The sequence below is a fragment of the Panthera leo genome, chromosome A2 (assembly GCF_018350215.1).
Source record: "Panthera leo isolate Ple1 chromosome A2, P.leo_Ple1_pat1.1, whole genome shotgun sequence".
NCBI classification, from domain to species: Eukaryota; Metazoa; Chordata; class Mammalia; order Carnivora; family Felidae; genus Panthera; species Panthera leo.
Genome location: NC_056680.1, coordinates 14,506,566 through 14,526,453, shown reverse-complemented (window position 1 = coordinate 14,526,453; position 19,888 = coordinate 14,506,566). Strand labels below are relative to the sequence as shown.

The window sequence follows — 19,888 nt, the reverse complement described above, 5'->3', positions numbered from 1 at the left end:
GGCTCTGTGTTGAGCGTGGAGCCTGCTTAAGATTTTCTCTTTCTCTCTCTCTTTCTCTCTCTCTCTCTCCCTCTGCCCCTCCCCCACTCACGGTCTCTCTCTCTCTCTCTCTCTCTCTCTCTCTCTCAAATTTTTTTCTAAAATTTAAACATTTTTTTAAATTAAAAAAATTAAATCAACAAATTTAACAGGATATTCTCAGTTTCTTTCTGAATAAAGTAGCTATTTGGAGTCTAGCTTTGATATCACAATTTCAAATTACCTATGTGCTTAAAAACCATTGTCCCTGAGAAAGGGAGGTTTAACTTACGATGACATCCAATGTGCTCTAGAGTGTTCAAAAATAATGAACATTTTGGACACAGATAGCAATGTATTATGAATGTATAGATGCAAAGACCTGATTGATGAATAGGGTCTCCAGAACAAACAAACGCACCCTATTTTCAAGATCTAGAAACTATCCAAGTCAAAAACCTAACAAGTAAAATCCATTCTGCAAGGCTTTAGTCGAGACAATATTCAGCTTCATGTTATCACATTAGAATGACACCAAGAATCTGAGTAATCCGTGGGCTTGATAAAAGCAGGGAAGCAAATCAGTGATATCACCTTTGACTGCATTCGTTTTATCACTATATGAAACAAAAAGCTGTCCTAAGGGTTGCAGTCCACTCAGATAAGTATTATTGGAAAAGAAAACTGAAAGAGTAAAGATATTCTACTGTGTAATGGGACAGAAAGAAACGTCATCATTATTTTCATTAAATATACAATGTTAACTAAAGGGGCGCCCGGGTAGCTCAGTCAATTTATCATCAAATTTCGGCTCAGGTCGTGATTCACAATTAGTGAGTTGAAGCCCTGCATCCGGCTCTGAGCTAACAGAGCAGCGCCTGCTTGGGATCCTCTCTCCCTCTCTCTCTGCCTCTCCCCTGCTCACTCACGCTCTCTCAAAAATTAAAAAAAATTTAAAAAAAAGAATATTAACGAAGTCCTACTGCATTTATTATGTTCTCCTTTTACGAAGTCTTACTGTTACTACCCTAAGAATATGCAACAATATAACCTACAAATATAAATATCCTATAAAGAGTTTAAAAAGCAGTTCATATAAATTTTTATGTGAGAGGAAAGAAACATAAAAGCGTTGTTATACATTTTTCTCAAACATATTGTTTGAGAAACAATGTTTTCTATTTGTAGTACTACCAAATACTACTAAGTGCCGCTGTTAATTAGCCCTATTGTGGTTTTGCTCAAGCAATAGTAGGAGAGTAAACATTACACAACATACGTAATCTCAAATAAACAATTTTTCGTATATTTATGTTAAAGTAGTAACGTGTGTGTAATCATTATTTCATGATCGCTCTGGTGAGCTGTGGCTGTGTTCTGTATGCCTGTCAGCACCTGCCCTCCCCCGGGACCCCCAGGGAGGGACCTCCCCGGCGCCGAGACCAACCAAGGACCCGGGTCCTTAACAAGCCCCACCCCCGTGACAAACCCCGCCCCTTCGGCGGATCCTGACCTCGCCCACAGAATGCTTGCGTTTCAGTAATTGGCCCCGCCTCCGCAGTGCCCAGGCTCCGCCCCTGATACGCAAACAGGCCATTGCTCGGTAGCCTAGGACAAGGGCTCCCCAGTTCCGGTTTAGTTGTCATGGTGGGGCCCAGCCCGCCTAGCCTCGTCTTTTCCGGTCTCAGTCCGGCGTGGCAGGGCGGCGGGGGCAGCCTTACCCCTTCAAGACTTTCTCTGTCATGGCCGCGCCCTACCTCTCCTTCCGGCCTCAGCCTGTCATGGCGGCGCCCTGAGTAACCACTTCCGGACGCAGCTTCTGCAATTGTCCGGCTCTCCCTAGCCCCAGCTGCCATGGCGGCACCCAAGGTTCACCGGAAGTAAGCCGTCGGAAGTGAGGCGGTGCCTCTGCCCGGAAGCGAGTGCGGCGCTGGGAAAGATGGCGGCGGCGGCTGCGGTGGGCAACGCGGTGCCTTGCGGGGCCAGGCCTTGCGGGGCCCGGCCCGGCGGGCAGCCCAAGCCCGGGCCGCAGCCGCGCACCCTCCTCGCCGCCGGGCCGGCGCTCATAGCGAGCGGTGACGAGCTGGTTGCTGCCGTGTGGCCGTACCGGCGGCTGGCACTGCTGCGGCGCCTCACGGTGCTGCCGTTCGCGGGTCTGCTCTACCCGGCCTGGCTGGGCGCCGCGGCCGCCGGCTGCTGGGGCTGGGGCAGCAGCTGGGTGCAGATACCCGAAGCCGCACTGCTTGTGCTCGCCAGCATCTGCCTCGCGCACGCGCTCACCGTCCTCTCGGGGCATTGGTCCGTGCACGCGCACTGCGCGCTCACCTGCACCCCGGTAAGTGCTCGGGCACGAGCCTGACCCTCGACTCGGTCGAACCTTGCGGCGGGTCGCAGTCACGACGTTTGTGTAGGTCCGCACTCCATCCCGGGCTTCCCATTTGCTGGGCCTGAGTCCCCAGCGTTGCCCTCTGGGTGTCCAAACCCTGGCCCTACTACTGACTTGCTGTGCGACCCTGACGCAGGTTATTTCCTTTTTCTGGAATCCCTCCTTGGTGTGGTCATTTAGGCTCGGGAAGCTAATATCTATAAAAAGCTCAGCGTAGGATCCGACATATGTTCTTCTTTGTTATGGCTTGTTAATGCTAGCGACCATAATAGCAACTACTAGGTTGCTTCTAGAAACGGTCCTACTTTCTTCCCTTGTGTCTCTGTCTACTACTTTGGTTTTCAGAGTGTGAGGCTAGACCCGCCGGGTGAGTTTACTTGTCTGTGGAGGTTGGTTTGAGAGCTCTGTTGTCTGGTGTTTACAGGCCCTCACATACTAGGACCAAAATTAGGTTGAAATGCACTTTGATCATAGCAAGCATTTAAGAGGAGCAGGAGCAGTTTGTGAGCAAGTGACTTCAAGTGCTTTTTGCTTTTTGTCTCTTTATGCCTGCCTGCAAGCTGAGTGTGGTGACAGTGAGGACTTCTTTCAGAACACACTTTTAGAAGCACAGTAGCACTTCTGACCCTTAACTGCCAGGATCTGGATAGGGAGAGCTGCCCAGGGTCAGCAGTTACTATCAGTGACTGCACCACCGCTCTCTGGGCCTGCCTTGGATGACACTGGCATGTTTGGAGCCATGGGCACTGAGGTCCAGCCAGTCTCCCCTTTGATCCCAGGCGTGTGTCTGCTGGAAAGAGAGGGAAAGGGAGCAGCATTAAGGGCGGCAGAAAGAGAAGTCCACTCTCTTTGACTGCAAACACGGGCTGGGTCCTCTTTCTCTTCTGAGAGAATAAAGTCCCTTGTTTCCCCAACAAGCCTTATCCCAGAGGAGGGGCTCAAACTTACGGGCTTGGTGGCTTCAGGTCAGTACAACGAAAGATTCCAATGAGGGACCAAAAAATGGAGGGAAATTGGAGAGAGTGTGACATCTCTCCCCAAACGTCCAGCTGCCTTTTGGCCTGCAGGTAAAAAACGTGACTGTTCACTTCCTCTCCAGGGATGAAGGACAAGGAGCTAAGTGACTGTGGGGTTAGGACAGGCAGATCCGGGATCAGAGATCTCAGACGGGTGCTTCTCTCTGGGTTTCAGTTCACCCTTGTGTAAAGCGAGAACTGTAACACCCACCTCCTGTTCCACAGTGAGAAGAGCCTGAAATGACCGCAGCCTTCCTGGCGTGGGGCCGGCCCCACGTAGCACTTTGCACTTTTTTTCCGTGGCATTCCCATCCCCAGGTTCATCGCTTAATGTTTTGTCTTTGTCGTTCTTTTCTGACTGCTTCCATGCCGGTGAATGCCCCGAGGGTCAGGGCCTTTCTACTGAGGGTCACCCTTTGGCGCCTCCCCACGCAAACACACACGTCCCAGGGACTGAGTGGGCTGGCCCAGCGGCCGCAAGCTGGCTGCAGCGTGGGCTTGAGGGAGCGCTAACTGACCTCCAGCCAGTGCCTCCATGTCATAGGTGCTGAGGGGCCTGCAGCGAACAAAGCAGACGAAAGCCGTTGCCTTCATGGCGTTAGCGAGAGAGGTAGAGCTCGTACTCAGCCATCAGTGCTCAAAAGGAAAAAACAGGACGAGGAAAGGAGTGTCGTGAGGGCCCTTTACACGGAGCCTCCTCCAGGGGGAGGGCTCCTAAGAAGGTGACATTTGAGCAAGGGCCTGAAGCTGAGTGTGTGACCGCATGTTCCAGGCAGAGAAAACGGCTCGTGCAGAGGCCCTTAGCTGAGGCAAGGACGAGTCTTGCCTCGTCGTCCCTGGTCACTTCAGGACACGTGATGAACGGTTAAAGGAGGGGAGGCAGAGCAGCAGTAGGCCAGCGGGCTGGGACAGGGCCCGGCCCATGTGCGTTGAGGGCGCATCTCATGCGGGGGGGCCTTCTTCCTGTTTGAGTTCAGCAGTGCCCCAGGCGTCAGGTGCTGTCCATCACTCCTGATTTTATGACACGAGACCAGCAGTGTGGTCAGGTAGTGTCTATGTCTCAGTGACAGGTGGGGAAGCGGCCGGGCCAGCCTCCGGAGCCCAGTGGCGTGTTCTGCGACCAGACCTGCGGTGCGTGCAGCCTCCCTGGTGGGGGCTGTGCAGCTGGGGGGTGGGAAGGGCTCAGCAGCAGCACTTTGTCTCTCACAGGAGTACGACGCCAGCAAAGCAACCTTCGTGAAGGTGGTGCCGACCCCCAACAATGGCTCCACTGAGCTTGTGGCCCTCCACCGGGATGAGGTAGGGACCTGCTGCTGGGCCGCCCAGCCCAGGGTTTGGGTCGGGGGGCGGGGGGGGTGGACTCCCAGGCACTGTCAGGCACGCCCAGGTTAGGGGCTTCTGCCACAGAGATGCCTCTGCTCCCACAGGGTGAAGATGGGCAAGAGGTGCTGTCCTTCGAATTCCAGAAGATCAAGTATTCCTACGATGCCCTGGAGAAGAAGCGCTTCCTCCCTGTGGCCTTCCCTGTGGGAAATGCCTTCTCATATTACCAGAGCAACAGAGGCTTCCAGGAGGACTCTGAGATCCGCGCGGCCGAGAAGAAGTTTGGGAGCAATAAGTGAGTCCCAGGGTGCCCCCGTGTTCTGACAGGGCTGGAGCTCTGCCCACGGTCACAGCAGGGACGCTTGGCCGCGCCAGTGGCCCCTTTCCCATTTCTGCCCCGCCACGCTCCAGAGTCAGGGTGCCTAGGAAGTGGGGTGGAGGAGGTCACCCTTTAAACAATACATCCCAGGGGCGCCTGGGTGGCTCAGTCAGTTGAGCGTCCAACTTCGGCTTGGGTCATGATCTCACAGTTTGTGGGTTCGAGCCCCGTGTCGGGCCCTGTGCTGACAGCTCGGAGCCTGGAGCCTGCTTTCGATTCTGTGTCCCCCTCACTCTCCGCCCCACCCCTGCTTGTGCTCTGTCTCTCTCTGTCTTTCAAAAATGGATAAACATTAACAAAAATAAATACATAAACAATACATCCCAGGTGAAGATGGCGGGCACCTTTTGAGAAATGTGCTGTAGTCTTGTCTCCCCTGAGCTGGCCTGCTGACAGGGACCCTGGAGGGCCCTCCAGCGGGAGTGCGTGCAGCTCTTCATGGGAGCCTGGCCTGAGGCCCCGGAGTTGGTTGTTGATCCTCGTTTTGTAATTACTATAGTTTTTCTCTGGCTTATTTATTTATTTTTTTTAGTCTTGTCGTTTTATTTTTTTTTAAGGTTTACTCATTTTTGACAGAGAGAGAGAGATAGAGCATGAGTGGGGGGGGTGGGGGGTGCAGAGAGAGGGAGACACAGAATCCGAAGCAGGCTCCAGGCTCCGAGCTGTCAGCACAGAGCCCGATGAAGGGCTCGAACTCACGGACCGTGAGAGCACCACCTGAGCCGAAGTCGGATGCTCAACTGACTGAGCCACCCAGGCGCCCCTGTTGTTTTGGAGTTTATTTGTTTTGAGAGAGAACACGCACGTGCACTCACAAGTAGGGGAAGGGCAGAGAGAGAGAGCGAGAGAATCGATGCAGGGTTCGAACTCAGAAACCTCAAGTTCGTGACCTGAGCCAAAGTCAGATGCTTAACCCACTGAGCCACCCAGGTGTCCTATTTCTCTTTGTTTTTAAGGTTTTTTCCTGAGTGTAAGTTGTCACCTTTGTCCTCGTATTTTTCCCAGCAGGAAGAGTGGTAAAAGGAATTGTTAGTGATCACCTTGGCTCTCTTTTGTGCCAGGCAGGATGCCAGATGCCTTGTACGTATGTGCTTTCTCTTCAGTCACCAAAACCACCAGTGCCGAGACACTACTGGGAGGGGGCAGAGCTGGACTTCAGAGCCCCTGTCCCTGCCACCATGATAATCATCCTCGACCTGAAAATCCTTAGACCCTTTAGGGAATTCTTCCCTGACTTCATTGCTTTTTAAAAATTACAGATGGTGGCAGCAGAGGCGGGGTGGGTTGGGGGGGTTGGCACCTGGGTGGCTCAATTGGTTAAGCGTCTGACTCTTGATTTTGGCTCAGGTCATGATCTCGGGGTTTGTGAGATCGATCCCCCCCAAACCGATCCCGCGCTGTCAGCACAGAGCCTGCTTAGGATTCTCTCTCTCCCTGTCTCTGCCCCTCCCTGTGCTCACACACACGCAGGTGCACACACAGTCTCACTTTCAGAATAAGCAAACGTTAAAAATACAGATGTGTTATTTCAAATAGCAACGTAGTGGGGAGGTTTATAAGAAATTTTTTACTTATTTCCCTGCTTAAGGTCAGCCTTGATGGTGGCATGGGACGTCCCCTTGCACACCTTCCTGCCTCATGCAAAGTCACCTGACAATGCGGAATGGGCCCCGGTTGTTGTTGTTGTTTGTTTTTATCACAGTGGATTCTTTTTCTCGCATCTCACCTCTAGTACTCATCTCTAAGGGCAGGGCGAGGAGGACCCAGGCTGCCTGGCTCGTTCCCTGGCCCTGCTGGGCTATCACACAATGCCGCAGAACACACCCTTAGGCCCCACTCCTCAAATTCTGGGGCTTTCGTTGAGGGAGTTTGGGGGAAATTTCAGCTCCAGACCTCCCCTCTCGAAATCAGGGTGGGGCTCAGCCCCCAGGGGACCCCACAATACCCCACAGCCAGGCCTCTCCTGCACAGCTTCAGGGCCCCCATCCCACAGTCAGGTACTCCTTCTCCGCCTGCTTGTCACCCAATCTGATGACCGGTTCTGTCTTGCACTAACCCTGCTTGAGTGCGTGGCTACCTGAACAACCTGTCGCTGATTCAGAAGCTTCACCTGGGTTCTGTGGAGCAGAGGGCTGGCAGCAGTTAGCATGCTAGTCACAGTCGAGTGGACTGTCCCTCCTGGCTCCTTGTTTCCCGAGGGGCTCCCGAGGCCTCACGCTGTGAACAAGATGTGGGGTCTGGTCTCTTGCAGGGCCGAGATGGTGGTGCCTGACTTCTCAGAGCTGTTCAAGGAGAGAGCCACAGCACCCTTCTTTGTGTTCCAGGTAAACAGCTTGGGCTCTCCCCCCACCCTGTTCCTTGGGCCTTCCACAGCCAGAGCAGTCTCCCTTCTCCACACCTGAAAATCTGTCTGTCTGCACGGGCCTGGGCCGTGGGTAGAACAGCCCGTGGTGTGCCTTCCCAGCCTCCTCAGCTGTCCATCTTCGTGTGCTCCCGTGGATGGACGGGCGGGGGTGTGGACACACAGGCTGTGTCCTGCAGGTTTTTTGCGTGGGGCTCTGGTGTCTGGATGAGTACTGGTACTACAGCGTCTTCACACTTTCCATGTTGGTGGCCTTCGAGGCCTCCCTGGTGCAGCAGCAGATGAGGAACATGTCAGAGATCCGGAAGATGGGCAACAAGCCTCACATGATCCAGGTGTGGCCAACAGGGAGACTTGCTGCGGGGGGGGTGCGGGGGGCACCTGCCAGTCTCAGGGTGGGCGTGGAGCGAGGGCAGGGTGAGGTCGGCTCTCGGCGTGCACCTGCATCATGCCCCCTCTCAAGAGGCAGAGCTGAGTGCACCTCCCCTCCACCCAGGTCTACCGCAGCCGGAAGTGGAGGCCCATCGCCAGCGATGAGATCGTTCCGGGAGACATTGTGTCAATCGGTGAGGCACAGTTCTGTTCCGTCCTGGCGGGAGCCCTTCTCTCGGCTTCCGTCCAACCCTCCCGCCCCTTCCCGCAGGCCGCTCCCCACAGGAGAACTTAGTGCCCTGTGACGTGCTGCTGCTGCGCGGCCGCTGCATCGTGGACGAGGCCATGCTCACAGGGGAGTCGGTGCCACAGATGAAGGTGCTGGGTGGGGAGTAGGGGTCGTGCTCGGTGTACTCCCGTGCCTCACTGTCTCATTCGTGGAGCAGGGAGAGGGCTGGTCGCTAGGCCGGGATCCTGCCTAGGCACGGCTGGAGGAGGCCAGAGGAGGTGCGGTGCCTAGACGGAGCTGCCGGCTCTCCTGGGGGGGTCTGCACCCTGAACGAAGGGGAGCTGGGTGGTGAAGAGAGAGGCCAAGGTCGTTGGGGGTTGTCCAGGCCAGGGACCGGGGATGTCGGACTAGGGTGGGCCAAGAGAAACCGGGAGAGCGTGAACCCCGAGTGAGGCCAGTTGGGGGATCCCGAGGAGTGGATGCGCGCACGCAGGTGGGGAGAAGACGAGGTCAGGCTGGGAACCCTGTGAGGGTCAGAGTGGCCCAACCCAGCCCCAGGGGCCCCCTCTTGGGAGACTGGGGATGGAGAAGGAGGCCGAGGTGAGAGCGCCCTCACCATCCTCTCTTTTCTCCTCAGGAGCCCATTGAAGACCTCAGCCCCGACCGGGTGCTGGACCTCCAGGCCGACTCCCGGCTCCACGTCATCTTTGGGGGCACCAAGGTGGTACAGCACATCCCCCCACAGAAGGCCACCACGGGCCTGAAGCGTAGGTGCCTTGGGGAGATCCGGGGGTGTTCTGGCCCCACCGTCCCCACCCCCTCAACACCTGCTTGGCTGTGCGGGAGTCGGGACGAACAGATACAAGTGATGCTCGTTCTGTTTGTCTCTGCAGCAGTTGACAATGGGTGCGTGGCCTACGTCCTCAGGACCGGATTCAACACGTCCCAGGTATGGCCCCTTGTCTGGCTCTGGGGAGCGTGGGCCCCAGGGCAGGAGGCAGACAGTTGAGACAGTGGCTCTTATGGACCCCAGAACATCCCCGCCACAGGCTTACTCTGACAGAGGGTACTGGTTCGGGGCAGGGTGCAGAGGCAAACCCTAGACTGAGCCCGCTGTCCTCAGCTGAGCTTCTGGTGGGGAGCACAGACAGAGAACGGGCTGTTGCCACACACATTGGGATGGTGTACAGAGTCACGCTCATAAACTCTTCACTAAAATGGCATGAGGGCTGCCTGGTAGAGGTGATGGCCGGACCTCCCTCTGGAAAACCCAGTCCCCCATCTAAACCACTTCTTTCCCTAAGCCCCAGTTTTTGGCCACTGGTCTCTATAACCCTTAGCTGAGTTGCAGCCTCCCACATACCTGTGTGGTCCCTGTGTCACGGCTGCAGGACTCACTGGTGGGCCCAGGGCAGGCCCTCCCCATCAGCAGAGGGATACTCTGACCCTCTGTGCTGTCAGATGCTGGAGGCCACCCCTACCCCACACCCCCCACACCCCCATGCCAGGAAAGGCCTCTAACCCCCTGTCCTTCTAGGGCAAGCTGCTTCGAACCATCCTCTTTGGAGTCAAGAGGGTGACTGCAAACAACCTGGAGACCTTTATCTTCATCCTCTTCCTCCTGGTCTTCGCCATCGCAGCAGCTGCCTACGTGTGGATTGAAGGTATGCACTGTGGCCCCTCACCTGTCTGCTGGGACCTGTCCCCATGGCCCCCAGGCTGGCAGGCCCTGTCTCCGCAGGCACCAAGGACCCCAGCCGGAACCGCTACAAGCTGTTTCTGGAATGCACACTGATCCTCACCTCGGTCGTGCCCCCTGAGCTGCCCATCGAGTTGTCTCTGGCTGTCAACACCTCCCTCATTGCCCTGGCCAAGCTCTGTGAGTGCCTGGGACAGGGTTGGGTGCCTAGCGGGCCGGGGCCTGGCAGAGCCCCTGACCCTGGCTCCTCCCCTTCCCAGACATGTATTGCACGGAGCCCTTCCGGATCCCGTTTGCCGGCAAGGTAGAGGTGTGCTGCTTCGACAAGACAGGGACCTTGACTAGCGACAGCCTAGTCGTTCGTGGGGTGGCCGGGCTCAGGTGAGCATGGGGGGCCTAGGCCTCTCCCCCAGCAGGTGGCTTTCTGGGAGCTCAAGGGACAGACGGCACCCACCCAGACCCACCCACCACAGTGGACCACTGAAGTTTGATCAGGCGGCAGAGGGGGGTGTTCCCCGTGTACTCTTCAATGTGACAGCAGTGTGGAGGCTCAGCTCCCACCCCAAGCAGCCATACGATCCCTAGAGCCGTCTCTGAGATGGGCACAGTTGGCACGAAGACCAAGACCATGCGTCTCAGCCCCTGTAGTGACTGGCACAGAGTGGAGGCCCATCCCTCATCCTGGCTAGCAAGTCCCAAGAGTCCCTCCACTCCATAACAAGCGGTTTCCTCTCTTTGCAGAGACGGGAAGGAGGTCACTCCTGTGTCTAACATCCCTGTAGAGACACACCGTGCCCTGGCCTCATGCCACTCCCTCATGCAGCTGGACGATGGCACCCTTGTGGGTGATCCACTTGAGAAGGCTATGCTGACAGCTGTGGACTGGACGCTGACCAAAGGTGAGGGGCTGGAGCTTTGGGCCCAGTTCTCACACTCCTGGGTGGGCGGGCTGCACCCCTCGGAGACACCTGTGTGTCCACCTCGGGCAGGCAGGCCTATAACCGTGATGTTCCCCTAGGTGGGTGGGCACAGGCTCACCTCTGACCTGAGACAGTCCATGCCCGTGGGAGTAGAGCCTGCCCCACCCTGTCAGAAGTCACAGGCAGGGTCCTCTGAGCACAGGTCTCTCAGCCTTGACCCTACCTGGAGTGAGGAGCCTCCCCCCAACCCCCACCTGCAGGCCCTGGGTCTGGGGGTGGGGGGAAGAGAGGGGTGGAAGGGGGAGGCGGGGGCTTGGCTGCCTCTTTGGAGCGAAGGCCCTCAGGATTCGTACTTATTTGTTTCCAGATGAGAAAGTATTCCCCCGAAGTATTAAAACTCAGGGGCTGAAAATTCACCAGCGCTTTCATTTTGCCAGTGCCCTAAAGCGAATGTCCGTGCTCGCCTCCTATGAGAAGCTAGGCTCCACTGATCTCTGCTACATTGCGGCTGTGAAGGGGGCCCCCGAAACCCTGCACTCCATGGTGAGCCAGCCCCGGCCCAGGGGGAAGGGGGGCGCGGGGCGGTCGGTGACATCCCCCCGCGTTCCCTGCAGTTCGCCCAGTGCCCACCTGACTACCACCACATCCACACGGAGATTTCCCGGGAAGGAGCCCGAGTCTTGGCGCTGGGGTACAAGGAGCTGGGCCATCTCACCCACCAGCAGGTAAGGGCCCAGGCTCTCCACCTGCTGGCCCCTTGTCCTCACCGCCTTCTGTTCCCGTCAGCGCCACTATGAGCAGGCATGGTTCTTTCTTCCTCTTCCCACGTCTCTACCTTTGGAGGCCCTGGGTGGCACTCGGTCCTTGGTCCCTTCTTCCCCACTGTGTGCCCTGTCCCTTAGGGGACCCCATCCCATCTTGGCTCCTGAGGCCACTTCTGCCGAGCACAACCAAGGCCCGCCTCCATCCAGCTTCCTACTCCTACACCCTTGGGTCCTCACACCTCCCCAAGGATCACCAGGAAGCACCTCGGATTCCTGTCTCCATCCCAGTTCTGCCCCTACCCTGTCCAACCACCCTGTCACCGTGTGGTCTTGGGGCGCCTCCAGCTCTCGTTCATGCCCTACATCTTCACATCGGTCATCGGCTTTCTTCTCTCCCTCCACCGTCAGTCCTCCTCCTTTATCTGCTTCCACCTGGGCCCTCATCCAGTCCACTTAACACCTGGCAGCTGAGAGATTCTTCCAGAGTGCGCACCAGATTGTGGGCTTACGTTCATAGCCGCCCTGCTTGATGCCACTCCCTGAGTCTGTCTGTCTCGTTCCCCTGCTGTCCTTTCTCATGGCAGTTAGTGCTCTGATTTCTGTGATTTTATTTCACATCGCTTCTGGTAGTAGGCAAGCTCTGTGAGGGCAGGAGGTTTGGGTTTCTGATAGGAGGAACAGGGTGAGTGTGTGCTCAGTGATTAACAAAGGAGTGTCTGACTTTGTTGTCTGGGAGGCTGAGTCACAGGGGCTCCGTGCCCTGCTTTTGCCCACATAGGGAGGAAAGGCCCCACGGTGGGGAAACCACACAGCCCTGCTGAGCCCTGTGGGTTGCCCTCCCCACTTCTCAGCTTCTGACCCTTACATGTTCCTCCTGTAAAGATGGGGCCTTCCCTGACCTCCCTTACCAGCTCAGAAGTGATGGGGGGATGGGTTGTAAGGCACCCCTGTGTCCCCACACAGGCCCGGGAAGTCAAACGGGAGGCCTTGGAGTGCAACCTCAAGTTCGTTGGCTTCATTGTGGTCTCCTGCCCGCTGAAGGCCGATTCCAAGGCTGTGATCCGTGAGATCCAGAATGCGTCCCACCGGGTATGGCTGCCACACCCCTCCCCATTGGGCCCCAAGGGTGGCCTGACGGGTGGGTGGGTCTTTGTTCCTTCCGGAGAGGGGGATGTGACAGTAGAGGACAGTTCTCCCCTCAGTGGGGCAGGTTTAAGTGGGTATCCAGGTCTCAATAGCAGGGACGTCTTTCTTGGATTTCAGCTGAGCTCCGTCACAGCTCTGGTGCTAACGCTTTTCCAGGCTTGAGGATGCCTTGGGACCCGGCCTGTGCCCACCCATCTCAAGTTGCTTCCTTGGCCCTCAGCATCCTTGGGATGCAAGGGCAGTTCCCCCACTCCACCCCATCCTAGACAGGAAGAGCTGGAGCTGGGACAGGGGATACAGAGGCACTTCCCAGACAGACCGCATCCATCTGTCCTGTGGTTTCTGTTTTCTAGTTTGGAACTCAGGATGCAGTTTAGAACGTGGGAGGTGAGTGAGCAGTCACAGAGGTGGTGACATGAGCGGCACCCACCTGGCTCTCAGCAATCACAGCCCGTCTTCCCATCACTGGGCCCTAAGTGCAAAGGCTGGAGCATCTGTTCCCCTCTGCCTGGGGCAGCTACCAAGCCAAGGGGGTCCACACCAGTAGCTGGTTCTTAGTTTGTATTACAGAAAAGGCTTGAGTGTTTTCAGAAAGACATGCATACGTGAATTATTTGCATAAAACGCCACCAAGTTGGGGTGGATTGTGGCCCCTGGAACCCATTCTGCATTAGGAGACCAAGACCTCATTCTGTGACCTTCTCTAGAGGGGACTCGATCACCAGGTCTCCAGGCTGGAGTTTGACCTGTTGAGCCCTGCCCCACTGAGCCCTCTTCTCTTGCCAGGTGGTCATGATCACAGGCGACAACCCGCTCACTGCCTGCCACGTGGCTCAGGAGCTGCACTTCATTGAAAAGGCACAAACGCTGATCCTGCAGCCTCCCACAGAGAAAGGTGAGGCGCCGTGGAGCCCTGGACTCTGGGGGACCCTGAGTCCAAGAACAGCTCCTGTCTGGTGGCCCACCTGGATTTCAGGCCTGAGGAACATAGCCTTGCCTCGTCGGCATGCTCAGGCCCCCTGGCCAGGGAGTTCCACCCCTGTGTGTCCAGCAGCGTGCGAGCAGCTACTGGTTCCAGGATCAGCGATGACTTACAATCAGGGTGGTTGGTTGTCGTCAGCCAGTCTGTGTTTTCTGTCCTCACACCTGCCTTGGGGCCGGCAGGCTGTCGTACCTGGTGAGGGTTCTCGTGAGCACGGGGATGCTGGCACGACCAGACCCCAGGCAGAGGGCGCGGTGCACGTTACCACCCTTGTCATCTCCGCACCCCATAGGAGGAAACTGACAAAGGTCAGCTGTTAGGGCCCCCACTTTGTAGACAAGGAAAGAGAAGTAAACTCATCGACCTCAGTCGCTCAGTGGTACTTGGAAGATTTGCTCCCAGGTGTCCTGACTCCAGAGCTCATGGCCTCTGGTCATTCCTGAGTAACCAAATTGGCTGCCAGTGGTGCCCAAGGGTAGAGTCCACTGAGGGGCACATCCAGCCCCAGCACCTCCGGCTGGTGGGGTGTGGGGTCTGTTAGATTGTCAGATGCCAAGGGATGGCGTCTGGCTGGGGAATGACCTGCGTCGGAATGTCACCAGGCTGCAGATCAGAGGAGGTTGCAGCTTTGGGAACTGTGCTGGATTCTAGAATCTCCCAGCCCTTCTAGTCAATGTGTTAGTGCCAGATCTCTGTCGTCTCTGTCCCAGCCCCAGGCACTATGGTCTTCCAGAGCCCAGGGATTGTAGGCAGGTGGCCCAGAGGTGGCTGTCGGGACTGTTGATTGGCAGATGAAGCTGCTCTAACAAAACGGCCACAACAAAAGGCACGTGGAGGCTGGTTTCCCTCCTAGCCAGGACAGCCCAGGATGAGCCATGCAGTGCCAGAAGGCCTCCCTCAGCCGTCCTTGTCACTCAGCATCCACGTCTAGGCCAGCCATCTAGAAAGAGGAAGTGGTTGGTAAGCAGTGTCTGGCCCGAGGAAGTGACTCAGGGTGTCCAGGCCCTAGGAGAGGAAGGTTTCAGGCAGGCCCCAGGGGTAGGGGTGCCTTTTTCCTGAGGTCAGGCTGTCTGGATTTGAATCTGACTGTCATGTGGTCTCAGGCCAGTGGCCTAGGCTCTGGGTTCTTGAATCCTTTGTATGGGAGGGTTCTGTGAACAATCTGTGGGGTTCCTGGGCTGCAGGTGTGGACCCGGTCGGTAGGGATAAAGAGGGGTGAGGGCAAGAACATGCTTCAGGGAGATGAGACTAGGACCGTATATGTGAGGTCCATGTGAGGGGGATTTGCTGAGCGGCTGAACCCCTCTCCCTGACCCTGGGCTCTGGCCCTGCAGGTCGACCCTGCGTGTGGCGCTCTATCGATGGCAGTGTCATACTGCCCCTGGCTAGGGGCTCCCCAAAGGCGCTGGCCCTCGAGCATGCCCTGTGCCTCACGGGTGACGGCCTGGCCCACTTGCAGTCCGAGGACCCCCAGCAGCTGCTTCGCCTCATTCCCCATGTGCAGGTGTTCGCCCGCGTGGCCCCCAAACAGAAGGTGTGTACGGAGGAGGCAGAGGGGCAGGTGGGGCCCTGGGGGCGGCACAGAGCCCTCACTCCGCCCATCTCTGCCCACGTAGGAGTTTGTCATCACCAGCCTGAAGGAGCTGGGCTACGTGACCCTCATGTGTGGCGACGGCACCAATGACGTTGGTGCCCTGAAGCATGCTGACGTGGGTGAGTCCCTCAAGCTGATGGACTGTCGCTTCCATCGATGTTCTGCCAGCACGGGCTTAGGCTTAGCTTCAGAGACACGTCACTGAGCGAGTTCTGTGAGGAGGCACTGGGGAGGGGGTCAGGGGCCAGTGGGATTGGGGATCTGGGACCTGCAGGCCTGGAAGGGACACAGGTGTCTGAGGAAGAGTGAGGTGAGGGCATCAGGGCCTCTGGGAGGCTCCATGTGGCAGACACAGCTTGGTTTGCTGAGGCCCCCCGGCCCCACGCAGGGACCACGTGGGCACTGAGGGCCAAAGGCCAGTGAGAGATGGGACAAGTGGCGATGCACAAATGGAAGCTGAGGCATTTGCCAAGCGTTCATAGGCTTGGATTCCTGTCAACAGAATGTAGTCATCGGGCTGACGTTTAAAAACTGATCTGGTGTACTTGTAGCTCTTTCGAGATTCTTAACTGATTTATTAGTCAACTGTGGTGTTTATCACCTATTATGTCTTAGAATTACGATCCTTGGCAATAGACTTAGGGAGTCTGTTCATTTTGTCTCCTTTGTGTTTTGTGTATTTGGGTTTTGCTTCCTAAGTGTGGAAAGTAAGATAGATGCTCTCTGAGACACTCCCTGGGGAGATGGGCTAAGATGAGGAAGTTGGGGCTCCTGTGAGCAGACTCTGCACTCCGCACGGGGCCTGAGTGGCAGGCTCCTTCTGCCTCCAGCCATACAATCACATGCCTCTCCCCCAGGTGTGGCACTCCTGGCCAACGCCCCCGAGCGAGTCGTTGAACGGCGACGACGACCCCGAGACAGCCCCGTCCTGAGCAACAGTGGAGTCCGGGCCACTTCCAGGGCGGCCAAGCAGAGGTCGGGGCTCCCGCCTCCCGAGGAGCAGCTGGCCTCCCAGCGGGTGAGTCTCAGGAGGGGGGCACCGGCATCCCCTGGTGGCCATGTCTCACCCGTGTCGCCCACCACACAGGACCGCCTGAGCCAGGTGCTGCGGGAACTGGAGGACGAGAGCACACCCATCGTGAAGCTGGGGGACGCCAGCATCGCTGCACCCTTCACCTCCAAGCTGTCTTCTATCCAGTGCAGTGAGTCCCATCCCCAGCCCCTCCCTCGTGCCCACCCCAGGCCTATCCTGATTGGCACCCATGCCCACACCTTCCTCCCCCACCCCCCGCAGTCTGCCATGTGATCAAGCAAGGCCGCTGCACGCTGGTGACCACGCTGCAGATGTTCAAGATCTTGGCCCTCAATGCCCTCATCTTGGCCTATAGCCAGAGTGTTCTCTACTTGGAGGGCGTCAAGTTCAGTGACTTCCAGGCCACGCTGCAGGGGCTGCTGCTGGCCGGCTGCTTCCTCTTCATCTCCCGCTCCAAGGTGGGCTGAGACACAGGCAAAGCAGGGGTTCCCTCCCCAGCGCACGAGTCCCTTTGCCTCTTTGGGCTAGCTAGGATGGGCTGTTAAAGACACCACCACGTGTCATCCGTTTGTCCTCACAGCAGCTCTCAGGGTGGGAACTGTCATCCCCACATCACAGATGAGAATCAGGGGACAGGGCAGGTACACGCTGAGACTCCCCAGAGTGGCCCAACTCGGTTCCCAGCACTGTCTGCCAGCTGGGGTCTCAGGTGGGCCACATAGAGCCCACAGACAAGGAGAGGACAGATGGGGAAAATAATTATTAAGACCACTCAAAGCGTGCGGTGTCGGGAAAAATACAAAGTGACTCACAGGGCACAGCCTCATGGTCATTCAGGGGAGCCCATAGGGTTCCCTACAGAATGAGGGAACCGGCCAGGAAGTAGGCAGAAAGGTCATAGATTGGCATGGGCTGATGCAAAAGAGGCCCTGGAAGCTGGAGAGGGTGGGAGGTGGGTGTTGTCAACCATGCACACCCAGTGGGCCCCAAAGAGGGCTTTGGTTTATTGTAGAACAAGGGGAAAGAGAATGGACTTTAAGTGCCCATTGACTGCTGTGTGGAGTGTAGGCATTGACTGAGGGTGTGATGGCATCTAGACTGAGGTGCTGGGGGACAAGCAGGACTCCAGGGACTGGTACTGACTTATAACCTCCAGGATTTGGTGACTGCTCTCTGCATGAGCCCTGCTAGGAGGCAGGTTGGGAGAGTAGGCCCAGGGTGAGCCTGGACCTTGACCCCCCACCCTGCTGCTACAGCCCCTCAAGACTCTCTCCCGAGAGCGGCCCCTGCCCAACATCTTCAACCTATACACTGTCCTCACGGTCGTGCTCCAGTTCTGTGTGCACTTCCTGAGTCTCGTCTACCTGTACAGCGAAGCCCAGGCCCGGAGCCCTGAGAAGTGAGTGCTGTCCCAGCATGGGGGTTGGGGAGGGGCGGAAGGCAGCGTCCCTGCGGTGGAGGGTGCGCGAGGATGCACACGCAGACATTGCCCTGTGGTGACCGCAGCCAGGCAGTGGAGTCAGCCAGGGACAGCCCTGGCTCTGTGCAGGGATGGTGAGAGTCATAGGGTGGCCCTGTCCCCCATGTGTTGCTGCAGGCAGGAGCAATTTGTGGACCTGTACAAGGAATTTGAGCCGAGCCTGGTCAACAGCACCGTGTACATCATGGCTATGGCCATGCAGATGGCCACCTTTGCCATCAACTACAAAGTGAGGTCCAGCCCATGCCTGAGTTCACCCTGCCCACTTTCTAGGCCCCCACAGCACTTGACTGTCCATCCATCTGTCCCCACAGGGCCCACCGTTCATGGAGAGCCTACCAGAGAACAGGCCCCTGGTGTGGAGCCTGGCTGTGTCACTCCTGGCCATCGTGGGCCTGCTCCTTGGCTCCTCACCTGACTTCAACAGTCAGTTTGGCCTCGTGGACATCCCCGTGGAGGTGAGTGGCCCCGTGGACGTGGCCCCACGACTCAGCCTGGGCCCGACCGTGGGCTTCCAGCTCACCAGTGCTCCCTGCCCCGCAGTTCAAGCTGGTCATCGCCCAGGTCCTGCTCCTGGACTTCTGCCTGGCGCTCCTGGCCGACCGTGTCCTGCAGTTTTTCCTGGGGACCCCGAAGCTGAAAGTGCCTTCCTGAGATGGCGGTGCCGGCACCTGCTGCCCGTGTTGGTGCCGCCGGGCGGAAGCCCCAAGAGGGAACACTGCCCCAGTGGCCACCAGGACTGATCTGAGCTGGGACACCCCCTATCCCCCACAGCCATCTGAGGGCCTGGCTGGCAGAACCAGCCCTGGGCTGGCACCTTTGGTAAATAAAGCCGCATCCATGATTTTAAGAAGCCCTGCCTCCACCTCTGTCTGCACCACAGAAGGGGTCATTGTGGGGCTGGGCAGTCACTGAGCAGGGTCCCAGCACCCTCCTCAGGAGCCGTGAGATTATTAACGACAGCCTCTGTAATACATTCAGCACTTAGAAGGGCCAAGCTCCAAGTCCAGAGAGTTGTGCATATTTTCCTAATTTGACGAGCACCTCCATATTTCCGTCGTCTCTCATCTTCATGTTTTGGTCCCTCAGGCACTAGGGGGGGGGAGTTTGGGGATCAATGGCATTTTCTGTTTTTCAGTAATATGTAAAAAACAGCATGCCTTTCTCTCTCATGATGTCTTAGATGGGAGGAAGTTCAATCCGAATCATTGCAGATAGTAGCTCGGGTCACACTCATTGGGGTCCTGTGCCACACAAGTGCCATCACCATCTCATGTAACAGCCCAGCTTTCCATCTGGCTCTGCCCTTGTACTGACACTATCCTTCCTTTCAAAGGGCACTCATTGCAACTCAGGAATTGTGGAGTAGGCAGCACGAGAGCAGAGTCATGGTCAGTGGGAAATTTCCTACCTTCGCAACAGCCAAAAACTTGAGAAAGCAAAAGTCATCAACATGATGCCTTTGTTTCCAACTAGAAAATCCACTGAGTGCAGGGTATGGGTGCATTTTTATAACTTTGACAAGCTGCACATGGGGACCTACAGCCAGGGGACCCAGTCCCAGCTTCTTGGATAACAACCTCTGCCTCCCTGCTGCTTGTCAGTGAGGGGCTCACAGCCCTTTACCATCTTCACCCCTTTGCTGCCCTCAGCGAAGGACGCACAGCCCAAGGAAAGCCCTGGGATCCAAAGCAGGGAAACAGTGGGGACCGGTTGTGAATGCCTGTGAGCATCACACGGGCCCTGAGCACAGATGAAGGTGTATGCAAGTGTGGGGGTGCCAGACCGCACCAGGAAAGGGGGCTATTGTGATCATTTGGAGTCCCTGAGACAATTTGAGGCCACCCGATGGTGACTGGTCTTGGGATTTGTTCGTTGGGAATGATTCTTGGGGTGCTTAGGGTGGGGGTCTATGATCACCATGCCTGAGGGAGGTGCTAGGGGTGCTTCTGGCGCACTGTAATCGACTTCAAGAGTCTGATGCAGCTTTCAAGGTGACTCCAGGTGCCCCAGACCAGAGGTCTCCAGCCCCTCCAGCATTGGGAGACCGGATCCCGCTGGAATAGGCCCTCTCCACCAGGGGGCTCCAAGGCTCCGTGGAGCCTGGATGGGTTCAGGGGTCCAAGGCCCCTGGGCAGGGAAGTCACTGAGTCGTGGGGTGTGGAAGATGCAGGGGCAGGAGCCC

General features: G+C 56.9%; 1 protein-coding gene across 1 annotated transcript; it reads left to right on the top strand.

Annotated features, from left to right (window-relative positions):
• The first annotated feature begins 1,957 nt into the window (after window positions 1-1,957).
• On the top strand, window positions 1,958-18,553 carry ATP13A1 (ATPase 13A1). Its single transcript, XM_042929031.1, has 26 exons — window positions 1,958-2,353; window positions 4,630-4,719; window positions 4,848-5,038; window positions 7,374-7,446; window positions 7,664-7,819; window positions 7,981-8,050; window positions 8,128-8,234; window positions 8,723-8,852; window positions 8,979-9,034; window positions 9,623-9,749; window positions 9,827-9,964; window positions 10,045-10,165; window positions 10,526-10,683; window positions 11,072-11,247; window positions 11,319-11,429; window positions 12,432-12,557; window positions 13,401-13,509; window positions 14,931-15,130; window positions 15,213-15,309; window positions 16,048-16,208; window positions 16,278-16,392; window positions 16,485-16,681; window positions 17,480-17,622; window positions 17,821-17,932; window positions 18,018-18,161; window positions 18,247-18,553. The coding sequence occupies exons 1-26, from the start codon at window positions 1,958-1,960 to the stop codon at window positions 18,355-18,357; spliced, it is 3,615 nt and encodes a 1,204-aa protein (XP_042784965.1). The 3' UTR covers window positions 18,358-18,553.
• The last annotated feature ends 1,335 nt before the right edge of the window (window positions 18,554-19,888 follow it).